Source organism: Protopterus annectens, chromosome 3.part0 (assembly GCF_019279795.1).
Source record: "Protopterus annectens isolate FY-2018-M chromosome 3.part0, PAN1.0, whole genome shotgun sequence".
Lineage (NCBI taxonomy): Eukaryota > Metazoa > Chordata > Ceratodontiformes > Protopteridae > Protopterus > Protopterus annectens.
Genome location: NC_056731.1, coordinates 852,870,148 through 852,887,495, shown reverse-complemented (window position 1 = coordinate 852,887,495; position 17,348 = coordinate 852,870,148). Strand labels below are relative to the sequence as shown.

Below are 17,348 nucleotides of genomic sequence, written 5' to 3'. Positions count from 1 at the left end.
TAAACTGTCAATTCCATATGTTAAAGTACCAACAGATGTTCTTCGTCTTCCATTGCTGCAGTCCTGACTATTGGGTATAGTCCGCGTCCCAGTCGGCCCGAATACCAGAGTATAAGGCTGACGTCGGTCAGGGCGCATTAGACTGACGTCAGTACGTCAGGGTACTAATGCGCATGACCGACGTCATATCCTCAGTCTTTTTTGCCGCATGGTCTGATGCAGAAGCAATTTTGCGAGTGCAGGTTGGCGTTCTGAGATTTTCCGAAACCGGAGTTTCAGACCGAAACAGAGTTGGCTAAGTAACCCCGTTGGGAAACATTTTGGTTTTCTTGCCTCAGTATTTAACCGGATGTCAGAAAAAGTGAATAACTGTATTTCTTGTGGGAAGCAGATACCGCATAGGGATTATCATACATTGTGTATACCTTGTTTAGGGCCTGAGCACGACGTTGTTGGTTGCCGCTCTTGTGCTAGATTTAACAAGCGCACTATTAAGAGGAGGCTAGATTGTGCTAGGTTAGTGTTTGGAAAGCGTTGCAATTATAATATGCCGTCGGATGCTCCGCCGCCCGCCCCATCCAACCAGCGCAAGGACAAAACAGTGAAGCCTAAGGGTGAGGAACCGGCAGTCCCGGACGTCGGTTCTTTAGTAGGCTCAGTGGAGCCAGAGGTTTTGCCAGGAGTCTCCGTGGAGTCTCAGGCGGATACTTTATTGTTACAGGATGTGCCTTCTCAGGAGGTAGGCCAGGCTGAGGGGGCTTCTGAGGTAACTGTTCTTCCCTCTCTTCCCAAGGTAGTTAGGGCCTCTCCTTCTGTTGCCAAAGCTTCTTTTAGAGGTAGGCCAAGTTCAGCTTCTGTGGGGGCTTCTCCTAGCATTTCGGGCTCTGTGCCTAAGAAACATATGCTTAAAATGGCTGAAGATTTGATTACTCTAATTAGAGGTTCTATGCCCCGCCTGATAAGAGGCCTAGGGTGGAACAGGAGTTTGATAGTTTTGAACAGTGTTCACAGGCTTCAGAGTCTTCTGTGGAAGACTTACAAGAGTTTCCTACTTATTCTGATTCTGATGTGGATGATTCCACTCCTACAGCTTCTCCTCCTGAGGATTTTTCATTTTCAGAGACTCTTCACTCCATGAGGGAGCACTTTAAATGGGAAGGCCAGGATTACTCTGATTCCAGGAAAAGGCTTAGGGAATTCTTGTTTTACCCCAGCATAGGCCCTTAGCTATTCCTCCTGTGTTGAATGTGGTGGAGGATGTTTTGCAGAGGCTTCCCTGAACCCTGACTCCTTGCCTCCTGCTCCTGTTAAGCCTGATAGGTATTATAGGGTGCCCGAAGCTCATAAGTATTTGTTTAAGAGTCCTAGGGCGGACCCAGAAACTATTTCTCAGGGGCCTAAAGGTGTTAAAGCTTCTGTGGTTAAAAATCCTGTACCTTCTGATAAAGAGGCAAGGGCTTTGGATAGGTGGGGTAAGAAAGTGTATACTTCTTCCACTCTAGCCATGAGGGCATTGAATTGTCAGTTTCACATGCTAAAATATCAGAATTATCTCCTTTCACAATTGAAATCTAAGGTGGATGCTTTGGCGGAAGGTATTGAGTGTAAAGAATTGCTGGATTTGGTTCATGTGTCTGAACAAGTGGGTAAGCATTCTTTGCAGTGTGGTTTTGATGCTGTTCAGGCCTCCTCGAGGGTGGCTGCTACTAGTTCTGTTCTTCGCAGACATGCCTGGTTGAAGGATCAGAATTTAGCTGAGCATGTTAAGACCCGGATTTTGGATGCTCCTTTACAGTCTGATGTGTTGTTTGGACCGCCTGTGGAAGCAGTCTTAAAGAAAATGGAAGACAAAGCTAAGTCTATGCAGACTGTTAAAGATTTTTTGCAGGTGCAGCCTCCGAAGTTTAGTAGAAATTGGCCTGCTAAGGGGTGGACATATCCTGCTTATGGTTCCCAGTCTAGGGGTAGGTCTAGACGTGGTAGGGGCAGGGCTCAAGGTTCATTTAGGCCTAGATCAGAGAGTTCACCTGCTCAGACTTCTGGTGAGGGCAGGGTCAGTCCTTTCGTAAGCAGACCCAATGACCTGCCTTTTCAGCTGCCAGTGGATTCTCGTCTGGCAGCTCCTTTGGGAGGAAGATTGTCTCTTTTCAAAGAAAATTGGGATTTAATCACTCAAGACAGATGGGTGCTGGATATCATTCATCACGGTTACAGATTTTATTTCCACACAATGCCCCTTTCAAAGGCATGCCAGATGTTCCTCCTCCACAAAGAAAAGAGGCTCACAAGCAAGTTTCTCAGTTACTCCAGATAGGGGCCATTCAGCCAGTCCCTGTATCAGAAAGGGGCTTGGATTTTATTCTCGCCTGTTCCTAGTACCAAAGAAGGGGAACATGTGGAGACCAATTTTGGATTTATCTATCCTCAACACTTATCTGGACATTCCCAAGTTCAAGATGTTGACGTTACAGCAACTGTTACCTCTGCTGGGCAAGGATCACTGGATGGTAACTTTGGATCTCAAGGAAGCTTACCTTCATGTGCCTATAAGGCTAAGTTGCAGAAAGTATCTGCGGTTTCGAACTGGAGATTTTCATTATCAGTTCTCTGCATTGCCCTTTGGCTTATCTACTGCGCCCAGAGTATTCACAAAGGTTCTGGCTCCAGTGATAGCTTACTTCAGGCTTCAAGGCATTCAAATCTATCCTTACTTGGACGACTGCCTGATTCTGGCTCAAGAAAAGGAAGACCTTCTACAGCATCTGGAATATGTCACAGCAGTGCTAAGATGCCTAGGGTATTCTGTGAACGAAATAAAGTCCAGTCTAGTACCCTCTCAAGACATGTGCTTTCTGGGTGTGAGACTGAATACAGCAGCCCAGATGGCCTTTTTAACCCCGGACAAACAAAAGAGTCTGTCACTTTACTTCCATCAACTATCTCATCAGTCCGTGCTGACTGCAAGGACAGTCCTTCAAGCATTAGGGTTCATGGCATCTTGTATTCTGGTGCTTCCCAATGCCAAACTGCATATGAGGAAGCTGCAATGGTATCGCAAAAATGTATGGACACAGCACTGCCAAGATTTGGACACTGTCATTCAAATAATACCTTGCCTTCAAAAGGAATTCTTGTGGTGGGCTCAGGAATGTCACCTAAACAAGGGACTCTCTGTGACCCGGCCAGAGGCGAGTCAGATTTTAACGACAGATGCCTCGGACACTGCTTGGGGAGCTCATCTAAATGGAAAGTGGATACAAGACAAGTGGCCTGCCAGACTACAGCATCTACATATCAACATGAAGGAGATGTTAGCAGTCCAGTTTGCATTGATGGCTTTCAAGGAGTTACTTCTTCCAGGGCAGGTGTTGATTCTAACAGACAACACAACTGTCATGTGGTACATCAACAAGCAAGGGGAACACATTCTTATCCTCTATGCAGGCAAGCAATGATTTTATGGGAGACTGCTAAGCCTGCAACTAACTCTTCAGGCAAGGTTTCTGCCAGGAGCACAGAACTCCCTAGCAGATGTATTAAGCAGACAAATCATGGATCCCCACGAGTGGAAACTGGATCTTCATGTATTTCAGAAATTGACAGTGTCATGGGGAACTCCAGACATAGATCTGTTCGCTTCTCCACTAAACCACCAGCTGCCAAAGTATTGCACAAAGGGGTTTCATCACACAGCTTGGAAAGTGGATGCTCTGTCTTTCAGTTGGAAAAACCTTCATGTCTATGCCTTTCCACCTCTGCCTCTTCTTCCAAAGGTATTATTAAAGGTCAGACAAGACAGGCCAAGGATGATTTTGATAGCTCCAGATTGGCCTCGGCAACACTGGTACCCACTTCTACGGAGTCTTGTAAAGAAGCCTCCATGGCCTTTACCTCTGATTCCTCATCTGTTATCTCAGAAGGACGGTCATCTGCTCAATGTCAAGCTTCAATCTCTTCATCTCACAGCTTGGCATATTCTGTGTTGAAGCACAGCAGGTCTCAGCTTCCTCAACAAGTTTTAAATGTGATTATGGAAGCTAGAAGGCCTAGTACTAGGAGAGTGTACGCAGAAAAATGGAAGAGATTTTTATTTTGGAGTACAGCAAAGAATTTGGAGATTTCAGAGCCTAATTTGAGTGTGGCTCTTCAATATCTTACTGAATTATTGGACAAAGGTTTGTCCTTCTCTTCCATAAAGATTCATGCTGCAGCAATTTCAGCTCACTATGATTGTGACCCACCTTTGTTTTCGCATCCTTTGTTCAAGCAGTTTCTTAGAGGGCAAAGAATATAAGACCCCCAATGAGCTCCTACTCCTGCTTGGGATCTCAATTTTGTGTTGGAAAAACTTACTCTACAACCTTTTGAGCCTGCAGCTACTGCTGAATTGAAATATTTGTCATGGAAGACTGCTTTTCTGTTGGCTATTACTTCTGCAAGAAGGGTGTCTGAGTTGCAGGCCCTTATGGCAGTAGAGCCCTTTTGATTTTTCATAAGGACAGGGTATCATTACGCACTAATCCTTCCTTTATGCCTAAGGTGGTTTCTAGTGTGGCTTTAAACCAAACTATTCATTTGCCTACGTTTTTTGCAGATCCTCAAAATAAAGGGGAAAAGGTTTTGCACACTTTAGATGTACACAGGCAATTGCGTTATTATTTGAGCAGGACTAAGAATTTTAGGCAGTCTCAGCAGTTACTTGTTTCTTTTGCTTTGGGTTCACAGGGCAAGCCTGTGTCAAAACAAACTATTTCTAGGTGGATTGGCTTTTGCATTGCATTTTGTTATTCCCATCATGGCAAAGAGGTTCCAGCTGGGATTAGGCCTCATTCCACTAGGGCTACTGCCACTTCAACAGCATTTCTAAGGGTAATGGCAACTAAGGATATTCTGGAAGCAGCTACTTGGAGTTCAGTGCATACTTTCTCTAGGCATTATCACCTGCCTATATACTCTAAGACTAGGGCTGGTTTTGCCACAGCTGTTTTACAAGGCATGTTGTCAGCTCCTGCTACTTTATAATTTGCCAGCCTCCCTTACCTCTGCTTTGGGATTCTACCCAATAGTCAGGACTGCAGCAATGGAAGACGAAGAACATAGTACAGTTTTGTACCTACCATAAATGTAGATGTTCGAGGATTCCATTGCTGCAGTCCAATTCCCTCCTTCCCCTCTGTGTTTAGGGGTGGTTGTGTAGGTGAGTTTACATGCTTATATTTTATATATATATATATATATATTGTTGTATATATTATACATGTTTTTGGTGCAGGTTGTTTTGGGACTTGTCTTTTTGGGTCTTCTGACATCTGGGGCAAGAAAAGACTGAGGATATGACGTCGGTCATGCGCATTAGTACCCTGACGTACTGACGCCAGTCTAATGCGCCCTGACCGACGTCAGCCTTATACTCTGGTATTCGGGCCGACTGGGACGCGGACTATACCCAATAGTCAGGACTGCAGCAATGGAATCCTCGAACATCTACATTTATGGTAGGTACAAAACTGTACTTTTTTGTTATCCCAGTTAAAAAAAACAAAATGACACAAACAGAACAACCAGATTTGAAAGAGCTGCAGGATTTGTTGCATGGTGCAGAGCAAGTGGGTGAACATACCTTGCAGTGTGGTTTTGATGCTTTAGAGGCTTCATGTAGAGCTGCTGTCATGGGGTCTGTTATACGTAGACATGCTTGGCTCAAAGAGTAAAACTTACCAGATCATGTCAAAGCAAAGTTATTAGATGCACCACTTCAAAAAGATGTATTGTTTGGTGTTAAAGCTGAGGAGGTACTAAAGAAAATGGAGGAAAAAGTGAAATCTATGCAAACAGTGAAAGATTTCCTGCAGGTACAACCTCCACGCTTCAGCAGAAACTGGCCTTCAAAAAATTGGTCTTTTCCAGCCACGGACAGACCTCAAAGGGGCAGATACAGATGCCCAAGGGGTAGAGGACAACCTCAAGGATCTTACAGAGCAAGACGGTGGCAAGCACCAACCCCAAGAGGAGGAGAAGATAGATCACAGTAATTTAGAAAACAGACACAATGACTTCCCCCTATGCCTGCCAAGCAAAGCTTTAATGGCAGCACCTTTGGGCGGAAAACTGGCATTATTTTCAAAAAACTAGCATATTGTTACAAAAGACAAATGGATTCTGGACATTATAGAGAGAGGCTACAGGTTCCACTTTTACACCCTTCCAAAAATGAGAGGCATGCCAAACCTGCCACAAAATCAAAGGGCAGAGGCACAAAGACAAATTTCCGCTCTCATGGATATGAAAACGATTCAAGAGGTACCTGCAAAAGAACAAGGTCAAGGTTTTTATTCCAGACTATTCCTGGTACCAAGGAAAGACAAAGATTGGAGACCTATCTTAGACCTATCCATCCTAAACACATATCTACAGGTGCCAAAATTCAAGATGCTCACATTACAGCAGCTTCTTCCCATGCTTGGCAAGGAGTCTTGGCTGGTAACATTGGACCTCAAGGAGGCATACCTGCATGTCCCTATCAGACAAGATTGCAGAAGATACCTCTGATTTCTTGCAGGTTCAACCCATTACCAATTCTCTGCATTGCCCTTTGGCTTATCTACTGTGCCCAGAGTGTTTACGAAATGCCTAGCATCAGTAATTGCCTTCTGCCGACTACAAGGAATACAAATCTACCCATATCTGGACGACTGCCTGATCCAAGGGGACAGCAAGGACATTCTGTTGCAGCATCTGGCGTTTGTAATAAAATTGTTAAACTTCCTGGGATACACAGTGAACAAAAAGAAATCAAAACTAATACCTTCTCAACAGATAATTTTCCTGGGTGCCAGCTTAAATACAACCACCCAGATGGCCTACCTCACGCCGGACAAACAAGGGCAAATGTCTCAATACTACAGCAAAATGGCAACTTTCACCAGACTAACTGCAAGGAAAGTCCTGCAGGCTCTGGGATTCATGGCATCTTGCATCCTACTAATCCCATGTGCAAAGCTGCATATGAGGAAACTACAATGGTACCTAAAAAACTTATGGTCTCAACACAGCCACAGCTTGGAAACAATTATACCACTCATTCCATGCCTTCAAAAGGAATTTTTATGGTGGGCTCAAGCATGCCAAAGAAACACAGGTCTCCCTTTCTGTGTACCTCAAGCAACTCAAATCATCACAACTGATGCCTCAGACTACGCCTGGGGAGCACACATGGCAGATCAGTGCATTCAGGGAAAATGGTCTCAAAAAGAGAAGCACCTACACATCAACCAAAAGGAGGTGCTAGCCGTGCAAAATGCTCTTATGACCTTCAAAGACCTACTGCATCCAGGCCAGCTGTTGATAAGGACAGACAACACCACAGTCATGTGGTACATAAACAAGGGGGAACTCATTCATACCTCCTGTGCAGACAAGCCATGACCCTATGGAACACAGCACTGGAATTGCAAATTCAACTACAGGCACAATTCCTGCCAGGGAAGGAAAACACACTGGTAGACAACCTAAGCAGAAATATGACAGATCCACACGAATGGAAGTTGCATCCTCAAGTCTTCTCAAATATAACTCTGGCATGGGGACAGCCAGACATAGATCTATTTGCTACCCACAGAAATTACCAGTTGAAAAAATTTTGTTCAAGGACTTATCCACAAGCCTGGAAAGTGGACACACTCTCAATTGGACAACATTGACAGTCTATGCCTTCCCGCCTCTTCCTCTACTGACCAAAGTTCTATTAAAAGCCAGAGCAGAGAGGCCACAAATGATTCTCATTGCTCCAGACTGGCCACGACAACACTGGTATCTGCTCCTAAAGAGCCTGACACACTCCCCACCATGGATCCTACCTCTAGCCCCTCTTCTGTTGTCCCAGCACAACTACAAAACCCTTCACAGCCAGCTCAAAACCCTAAATCTAGCTGCATGGAGCATACCTTAATTTCCCAACAGTCTCTCCTCTCCAAGGAGGTGCAGGATGTCATCTTGGAGGCCAGAAGACCTTCTACTAGAAAAGCCTACTCCGCCAAATGGAAACGATTTTGTTCCTGGAACCAAGAAAAGGGCCAGAATCCTTGGGTAATAAATATACCTCAAATTTCTCAGTACCTAGCTGAGATGTTAAACAGTGGCCTTTCCTTCTCCTCCATCAAAATCCATGCTTCAGCCATTTCTGCACAATACAACACAGACCCTCCTCTATTCTCACATCCTCTATTAAGGCAGTTCCTCAGAGGGGCAAAAAATATAAAACCCCCAAGGAAACCACCAGCTTGGGACCTCAACTTCGTATTGGAGAAGCTGACCCTGCCTCCCTTTGAGCCGGCCTCTTCAGCAGAACTACAATACTTGTCATGGAAAACAGCTTTCCTTCTGGCTATTCTCAGCACGCAGGGTTTCGGAACTGCAGTCATGGCTGTGCAACCATTCATCATTTTCCATCAGGACAGAGTTTCCTTATGAACCAACCTTACCTTCATGCCAAAGGTAGTATCTAGTGTAGCTTTGAATCCGACTATCCACTTACTACCTACCTTTTATCCAAATCCACAGAACAAAGGGGAGAGACTACTACATTCCTTGGACATTCACAGACAACTTCATTATTACTTGGGCAGAACAAAGCCATTCAGGAAATCTGAGCAACTCTTTGTGTCCTATGCTACAGGTGCTCAAGGAAAGGCTATTTCCAAACAGACAATTTCAAAATGGATAGCCCACTGCATACGCTTTTGTTGTTCATTTCATGGAAAATCTGTGCCTGCATACATCAGATCCCACTCCACTAGGGCCACAGCTACCTCTGCAGCTTTCCTCAGGGGGGGTCCCTACCAAGGACATTTTGGAAGCAGCTACTTGGAGTTCAGTGCACACTTTCTCCAAGCACTACCACCTTCCACTATACTCAAAATCTAGAGTGGGCTTTGCCACAGCAGTCCTGCAGGGCATCCTCGCTCCTAGTTCCACTTAGTGCCTACCACCCTTACTTAGCTTTGGGATTCTACCCATCTGTAATGACTGCAGCTGTATGCACGATGAACATAGTACAGTTTTGTACCTACCATAAATGTAGATGTTAGAGTGCTCATACAGCTGCAGTCCAGGTTACCCCCCCTCTCCGTCCCCTTTTAGGACAGGCCTTACGACAAACACCTTTATCATACAACCTATTTGGGGTATTCTTTTATGGTGTATTTGCTTGCAACTACTGTTTTTTGATTTATCTATATTGCATGTTTGCATAACATTATGTTTTGCCTTCCTTCTGGGGGCACCTGACATGTGGGGCAAGAAAAACTGAAGAAAATGGCGTCTGCTGCCTCTTTTATACCCCTGCCGCACTGACACCAGGGAAAAAGCAACGACAACCGACGCCGGACCTAGATTTTGGAATTCGGCCGACCGAGGACCCACCTGACGGCAGGACAACCCATCTGTAATGACTGCAGCTGTATGAGCACTCGAACATCTACATTTATGGTAGGTACAAACTGTACTTTCTAGTTACAATAACTAGTGTAGCTCAGTTATGTTTCTCAGGGATTGAGTAAATTACACATTATCTGATTTCTGTTGGCAAGAGACATTCATAGAGGTTGATGTACTAAGGCAGAGACATTTACTTTTAAACTTGAAATAAACACACATTCTAAAGCACAATTCTTACATTTTTTTTGCATTGCCTAGCATCTTTTGTAAGGTGGATGCCCTCTTCATGCTGGCATAGTTTGACACAAGTGTACAGCTAGTATTTGAGCATGCCTAATAGGATTTGGGGGAATGTTTATACATATTTGGTAATGCTCTTCAATTCCTGATTTAAGCAGAATTTGTGACCTTTTCTCAAACACCTTTACTGAATTATCACTTGTGACACAGGCAAATTTACATTCACATAAAAGTAGATACATTTACATTCATATAAAAGCAATTACACTATATTAACATCATATACCTTATACTTCACATATATTGCTATATATATCCTATAACCCAAGTAATATTTCATAAATTATTGAATTCCTGCTTTTTTAAGTAAACATTTGTATTAAACCACTGCTTACTACATAGGCAATCATACATTTATATAAATGAAAATAAACCACACCAACACAATCCTAGTTGCAAGCATTTTACATCACAAACCATGCTGACACACTGCTAGTTGCAAACATTATACATCACTTCTACGTAATCTTTCAAGTATTACATAGCTCATTTGTCAGAATTTCTGACCTTGATTGACAATGCCAGACACAATCTGTGTGGAATGTCTGTCAAGTGAAATGCTTGCAAATGTAAAACTCATTTTCTAAGTCACATTATCAAGTCCGAGTTGCTTCATCCACTAAGGGAACTGTTGCTCACAAGCTAAGCCACTGAACAACGTTTAGAAGTGCCCTTTTTATTCATGTTCTCTCTTCTGTTTTGGTGAGATATTGTTCTTTAGGTAGTCATTTTGTGATAAATTGAGGTACTTGTGGGGTACTTGGCGTAGCAGTCTGAAACAGTGTTAAATGGGTTAAGTAAAGAAGCAGGTTTGTATTGTTAGCATGGTTGACCATCAGATCAGGGCCTGTGGATTTTGGCTGGATGTTTTGCATACTCTCATGCATTTACCTTGACTTCCTCCGCAAGTCATGTTGCTCATGCTGAGTATTAAAAAATAAAATGGTTCGTAGGTTTGTGTTATGGAGTTTCTCATAGGGTATAATACCCTTAGAAGAATATTTAGTTCAGCGAGATTACTCCAATAAGTAAAGTAAAACTGAAACTAATTTTTAGTTCAGTCTGTTTTTGGTCACACAAATTGAGTTAGCAGAGTACAATATACTTGCATGGATATTCTGTATGGCTAGGCAGTAACCTTTAGTGCGTTCTCCTTAATGAGCGTTAACTGTTGTGTTTTGAACAACTCCCACAGCCTTGTGTCACACTTCACAGTGGTGGAGGCATCTTGTATTAGGCCAGGCTGCAATGCTGTTTGTGAAGATGTGAACTTGTTTTGTTCACAGCTGTGTTTTATCATTAATACTGTCCTTGCTCTGGGTTTTTGCAGGTCTCCTGCAGCTGGTAGAAGTGTCTCTCAACGTGTTGGTGTTGATTTGTGCCGCTGCTACCGAGAGTGCCTCAGCTGGATTTACCAGCCTCGGCGGAGTTGGAGGCTCCTTTTACTACTCCTATGGCTATGCTATGAGTGGATTTCAAGGAGATGAAGTCAATGAGATCAGTGAATTAGAGCTGCAGTATAACCGTATGAAAACCCCAACAGTATATGGGGCCATTGGTGTTAGTGTTCTCCTCCTGGCAGTGTCTTTGGCTTTTCTTGTGGCTAATTGCTTGATGACATTTCGTGCACCAAAGACTTTTCTGATTACTGAAATAGCAGCTAAGGTGTTCACCATAGTTATCTATGTTGTAGGACTAGCATTATATTTACACTTCATCAAGCAAAGCAATGCTACAGATACTTGCAAGAGAAGGATGTCGCTGTATGCCCGACATGGTTATACTTCAGTTAACTGCGATGTGCTTGGCACAGAGATTTCAGCATCAGTGTTTGCTGTAATACTGGTGATAGTAGTCATTGTCCATGTGGTATTTCTCGGATTTGCATTAAACAAGTTGCACAGTACTCCAGCATCTAATTCCAAGTTACTGGGGACATCTGCAGTTTTCAAAAAGAGTGCAACTTCTGAGACTACACCAGTCTGATCAGATACAGTGCAGTTATAAAACTCATATGGGTTTTAAGTCTCATAATGAGGGTTCTCTTCCTGCAGTTATTAAATGTGCACTTAGTAGTTGATAGTAGAAGGTGTTTGTTAGATGGGAAATGGTACTTTTTAAGTATTAAAATGGGCCCAGTTAACTGACGGTTGAAATGGCACAAGTCCACTTTTTCAAGAATATGCTTGGTCCGTCTCCATTAGTGCATCTTACTTGTTTGATTCTCTACTGTGTAGTACCATTTCAGTTTGATTTGGGGTGTGATGAAATTAAGGTTGATGTTACATTTTTTAGTGAATTGCCATATGCTAAAATTGCCTTCAGGATAAAAATCGTAAGATACACTTGAGATTTTGTTGGTCTCGTTTACGGTTACTTCCCCATAGAGGGCCCAGAAAACTAAATGTGTTCTAAGAAGGCAGGATGGACCTAATAACCTCAATGTAAATATTTTGTTTCATAATTGTTTTGAAGAAACGAGACATAGCAAAAATCAGAATGTTAAGTTAATGGCATGGGCATTTTACTTGTCCTGTGCCCTATCAGGAGCGATTTGGAATATATTTCTTTACAAGAGGGTCTCTCATACTTTATTGTAAGCTGCAGTGTGTCGAGAGGCAAAAGGTAAAACCTTTCTTTAATTATGTTTTTACTAGTAGTGTGACTATCAGATGTAGTAAATGCTGTTTCTTCCTTTAATACATAATAAAGGAATAGTTATTTACTCCGATGCCAGTGGCACATGTGTAAGTTAACCATCTACACAACAGTCAAATATAAAGTTACTGGTGCTGTAGACTGGCTAAAAAATGAGTGGTTGTGCTCAACTTACCCGTTTCAAGTGTGGGTGAGTGAGAGATTCCCCAGATCCTTTTGTATTTCACTCCCGGTGCTACATAGTAAACACTGATGAAGGCTAGCTTAGTAACAGGAATAGGGGAGCATATAAACCTGCCATCTGCCAGAGCCATGACATGGTCCTAATTGGTTTGTGCAAGGAGAGTTTAGGTTAAAGGAATAACCCACCCCTGTCTCCCAGTGTGTTGATAGCAGTGCTTGTTACCCTGAATCTTGCTTTTATGAAGGATGAATCAGTTATAATTTGGAGATGTAGAGCTAGTCTTAGGGAAGAGTTAATAATGATGGCCTTTTTTTACCATTGGTCTTCTGATTGACGCACGATTTGTCAGTCTATATTTTAAATTTATTGTGACATTATACTTGTAATGCATCCTTCCTTACCAGCCTGTTGTCACATATCTTGTGGGGCTCCACTTGAAAGTGCCAGCTCTGTCTGGTTCTAGAAAAAGGGTGATCACAGTAGTTTTCTGTTACGGAGCAATATAATGGTGCCATCTCCTTTTGTGGTATTATTGTGTCCTTGTTGTCCTGACCTCCTGAAAACGGTTTCTCATTTGCAGTTTGATAACTGTGGTCCCACTTGTGCTGCTTTTACAGGGAAATGTGGTAACGCCAAGGAAGAGAATGCACTTGCTCAGGTTCAAGCAGTATGCAGGTGTGAACTCTTAGGCTTCAGACCCATAACTCTCTGCAGTACAGCTTCTTTCAGACCAGGAGCCAACCTGTAAGAAAACAAATCTCATGTCTTGATATTTTACTTGAGTTGGAATACCTCTTTTGTGACAACATTATTACTGCTTTTTATACAGCTCCTGTAAAATTCAGTTTTGCTATCCTATTTAGTATACAAAAGGAAGGAGGTATCTGATTATCCCCAGTTCTCTCCATTGCGAAGCAATATGTAGCCTCCAGAAGTATTGGTGTATTTTTGCCTCCCTAAATGTGTGTGCATGGGTGCGCGCAGACACACTCCTATCCCTGTTGTGTTTTTTTTCCACTGTAACAGTAGTGTGCATTGTGCCACTGACCTGGCCTAGGTAGCATAGGAGTTTTCAGCTGCAATGTGGTGAACTAGACCATTTTGGAAGGTGGATAGAAATAAGCTATTAAAAATCAGTAGTTAATGTCTGGTTTGTACTACTTATGCTGAGTGAACAGTACAGCTAATATGTTTGTTTACTTTTTGTTTTCTTTATATTTTTTATGTTCCTTAACTAAACACATTCTTACAGTGTTATGTTTAGAGTAACATGTATAGTTTTTACCTCGCTGCCTTATTTAACTGTAGCCATCGTGCCTTCTTTTTGCCTGGTGAGTACATAAAGGTGTAGCAGGTTAGCAAAACTATGAAGTGAATCAGAGCTTCTATTTTTCTGCAGCTCTACAACAGGTTGCAAGTAAGCACTTGCCTGTGCTTCACAAGTTTTGTCTGATGACCATAGTGACCCTGTAAACAGCCACAGCCATCCATGGAGGAACATTATGCAGCTTTCTTAACTCTTATTTTTCACATGCTATAGATATTGATAGTAGAAGAGCTACTACCTCTGATGTTCTTAGAATGAGTGTTACTTATTCTAATGGCTTATATCTAGTATGCGATACCATAAAAAAGAACTGGTCTATTTTAATGACTAACAAGAGATAAGGTATTATATGCCTCGGTTTTGTTTTTGAAAATAATCGTAATTTAGAAATAAGATTGTTAGTGTTTGCAGGAATAAAACAATATTATCAGATAGGCAAGGTACTTTGTGTGGAGCCTGCAGTTTTTGCAAGTATATTAGTAGTGCTCTGTGTTTTATTCATCCCACCACTAAACACACACATTTTAATTTCTATGCAGATTGTAAAAGCACTACTTTTGTTAATCTTGCGTCATGCAAGATTTATAAAAGTTCCTATGTAGTAATGAATGATGAACAGAATGCTCAAAGATTGCATCAGAGAGCATTTATATGATATCAGGAGATGCGATTAGAGTAATGCACTTTATAAACATGTCCACACTATGGGAAGTAGTCATACCTTTGAATTTTCAGTTTTACAACTTTACAAGATGAACTATAGAGGTGGTGATGTTAAAAATCAAACTGTGTGCATGGAAATCGAATGGATATTGGAATTACAAGCTGATAAGGGACTAGGTCTCCATGAGACTATCACTTTAAAAACAGTTTTTAAAGTCATGTGCTCTATCCCACTAATTTTTGATTTTATATTTAAGTGGTTTGTTTTAATGTATGGATACTGGTCTGAAGAAGTGCCCTGTTGTGGCATGAAAGCACTAACCTTCATTTTATATGTATTAAACTGCTGGATTTTGTATTTTTACTGCCGTGTACTGCTGTTTTCTCTGTATTTTTATAGCTTTTTTAACTGACTAAACCATCTTAAACCACTGGAACCATACTGTTACAAGGGAATTTATATTTAGAATTCTGTTTACTATCTTTTTACAACTACTTGGAGCCATAACGTTACTATAGAATTGTATGTTAACTGTCCCATTTACAGTCCGTTTAATATTTGTAGCGAAGATTTAGAGAATGTTTACAGATGGTACAGCATAGTGCCATATAACAGTGTGTATTTACAAACTGCTTTACAATAAAAAAAATTTGAATGTTACAGAATGAGTTTATGCTATTTTTTTGTTTTATACTCATTTCTATTTGTGTTAGTTATACTGTGCTAGAATTGTTAAAGCTTTCTGGAGTTTATGTAGAATAGATAAGTCATTATTGACTTTTGCCTGTATATGTACTATTACTGTCTCCAGTTTTGAAGTAGTCATATGTTCTGCCCATTGTAAATTTAAAGGAGATCTACAGGCAGAGGTGAAAAGCTGACTGCAGCAGAGGTGGGCATTTTCACCTTGCTAATCCCTTCTTAATTGTGTGTGTGCTATCTGGTTGTCAGTATATTTTAATTATGTTACTTGAAAACCCCTTGAGCTACCCTTGAAAGATTGTAAAAAGGCAGTGTTTCACTGCCTTGATCCCTCACACACAGAACCCTTACCAAATTTATAAGTTGGACTTATTTTTGAACACCTTTCCTCAGTACATAGAACATTTGCCATTTCTCGTACCTGTCTTTTTAAATCCTTAAGCTCCCATACTTTGGATTTATACTTGTCCTTTTGTGAATATGCAGCATTCCAACATTAGGATTAACCTGTATAAGCACCTTCCTGATTCCCAGTCTTTTCCAGCTACTAATGCATTTTTATATATCTCCCAAAATGCATCTTTCCAACGTTAACGTTCAGTACCTTGAAAGACATAAGCCTTCCAGTTGTGCCTGTGGTCACCAAATCAGAAGTCAGAACAGCAATTGGAGTATTTTCTTTTTGCCTAGTTGCAGAACATGTTGAGTCTGTCGCATTTTGCAGTGTTTCAGCTTTTTTCTCCTGCCATCATTAGAGAAATGTCCAAGGCTTTAATCGGTGCCTACAACTTTTCGATATTTTTATATATTTAACATTTGTTTACCAGGAAAGTCTGACTTCAAAGCTAATTTTCAGCAGAGGCCTGGGGAGAAACGCTCCAGATGCATGTCTTTGTAACATGGGAGGAAACCGGAGCACCCAGAAGAAACCCACAGAAATGCATGGAGGACATGCAGACTACACACAGAAGGCACCCCAGCAGAGAATTGAACCGGAGAACCTCTTGCTGTGAGGCGACAATGCTAACACTGCGTCGTCCATATTAGAGAGACTTTTGTTCGACTGGCTATAAGGCAGATTTAAAGAGCTGCCTAAGATAAGGGTTCACAGTACAAGTCAGGCCTTACCTACTAGACCATTACTTCTACCATAACTCTGTCTTTTGCTTATGTTGTAGTTCTCTGAGAGCTCCTCTCTTTCTCTCCTTTTTGGAGACAGATGTGCATTTATTTTATTTTGTTTACTGAGATAGTACACTGATCACAGTAGACCATTTGCAAGCACAGACCGGATGAAGAAATTAACAAAAAAATAAAACTGCAAAATTCACAAACCTGGAATAATCAAAGAAGGTAAACAAATTTAAATGGCAATTGAAATAATATGTAAATTTATTATTAATAGAGTAGTATAAAAGCAAATGTAGGTTAATTTTAATAGTAAATACAAGAGGGAAGTAGTAGGTGAGAACAGAGGGTTGAAGTAGAAGTGATGTAGGTGAGAAGGCAGATGTGTCCAGTGGAAAAAGCATTTGTAGTCAAATTTGTGATGGAGGTATCTTTTGAGTTGTGCTGTGAAAGTGGGGAAAGAGGATACTTTTGGATGAAGGAGGGCGGAATTGCCAGTGTTTGGGTGTGGAACTAGAGAGAAATGGTCAGTACAGTGCAGTTTGGTTTGGGGTGACTCAAGTGAGGGAGTTAAGAAAGGTTGCAGAGATTGTAGGGGTAGCTTTATTGTCGAATCAGGCTGCAAGAAGTGGGAAGTCACTTGGTTGAAGTAGTTTGTAAAGGAGACCCTACGAGTAGCTGAACTCTGTAGGTGACTGGTAGCTGTTTGGCTTAGGAGAGGGTGGTGTGGTGATGTTCCTGGGGGTTATTGGAAATGAATTAGCAGATTGTTTTCAATAGACTATAGAATAGATTATTATTTTTTTAAGCTGTGGTTATGATGGGGAGCCCATGTTTAAGGTGAACAAGGACTCCTTTGCCTATTGAAGCTCTAGCTGGTCTGGAAAGAAAGGGAATTATTTTCCAACACCAGAATAAGAGAACTAATCTTTTTCCTGGTGTTTTCAATG

General features: G+C 41.7%; 1 protein-coding gene across 6 annotated transcripts in view; it reads left to right on the top strand.

Moving 5' to 3' along the window:
- Positions 1-17,348, top strand: part of LOC122796591 (MARVEL domain-containing protein 3-like) — a 502,950-nt gene that overhangs the window by 372,417 nt on the left and 113,185 nt on the right. The window contains exon 4 of one of the 6 annotated variants that reach the window (XM_044065193.1): positions 11,066-12,090. The exons of the other annotated variants lie outside the window; for them this stretch is intronic. Coding sequence (XP_043921128.1) covers positions 11,066-11,721 — 656 coding nt within the window. The 3' untranslated portion in view covers positions 11,722-12,090. Of the gene's footprint in view, positions 1-11,065; positions 12,091-17,348 lie in introns of those variants that run through there. 6 annotated transcript variants of the gene reach the window in all.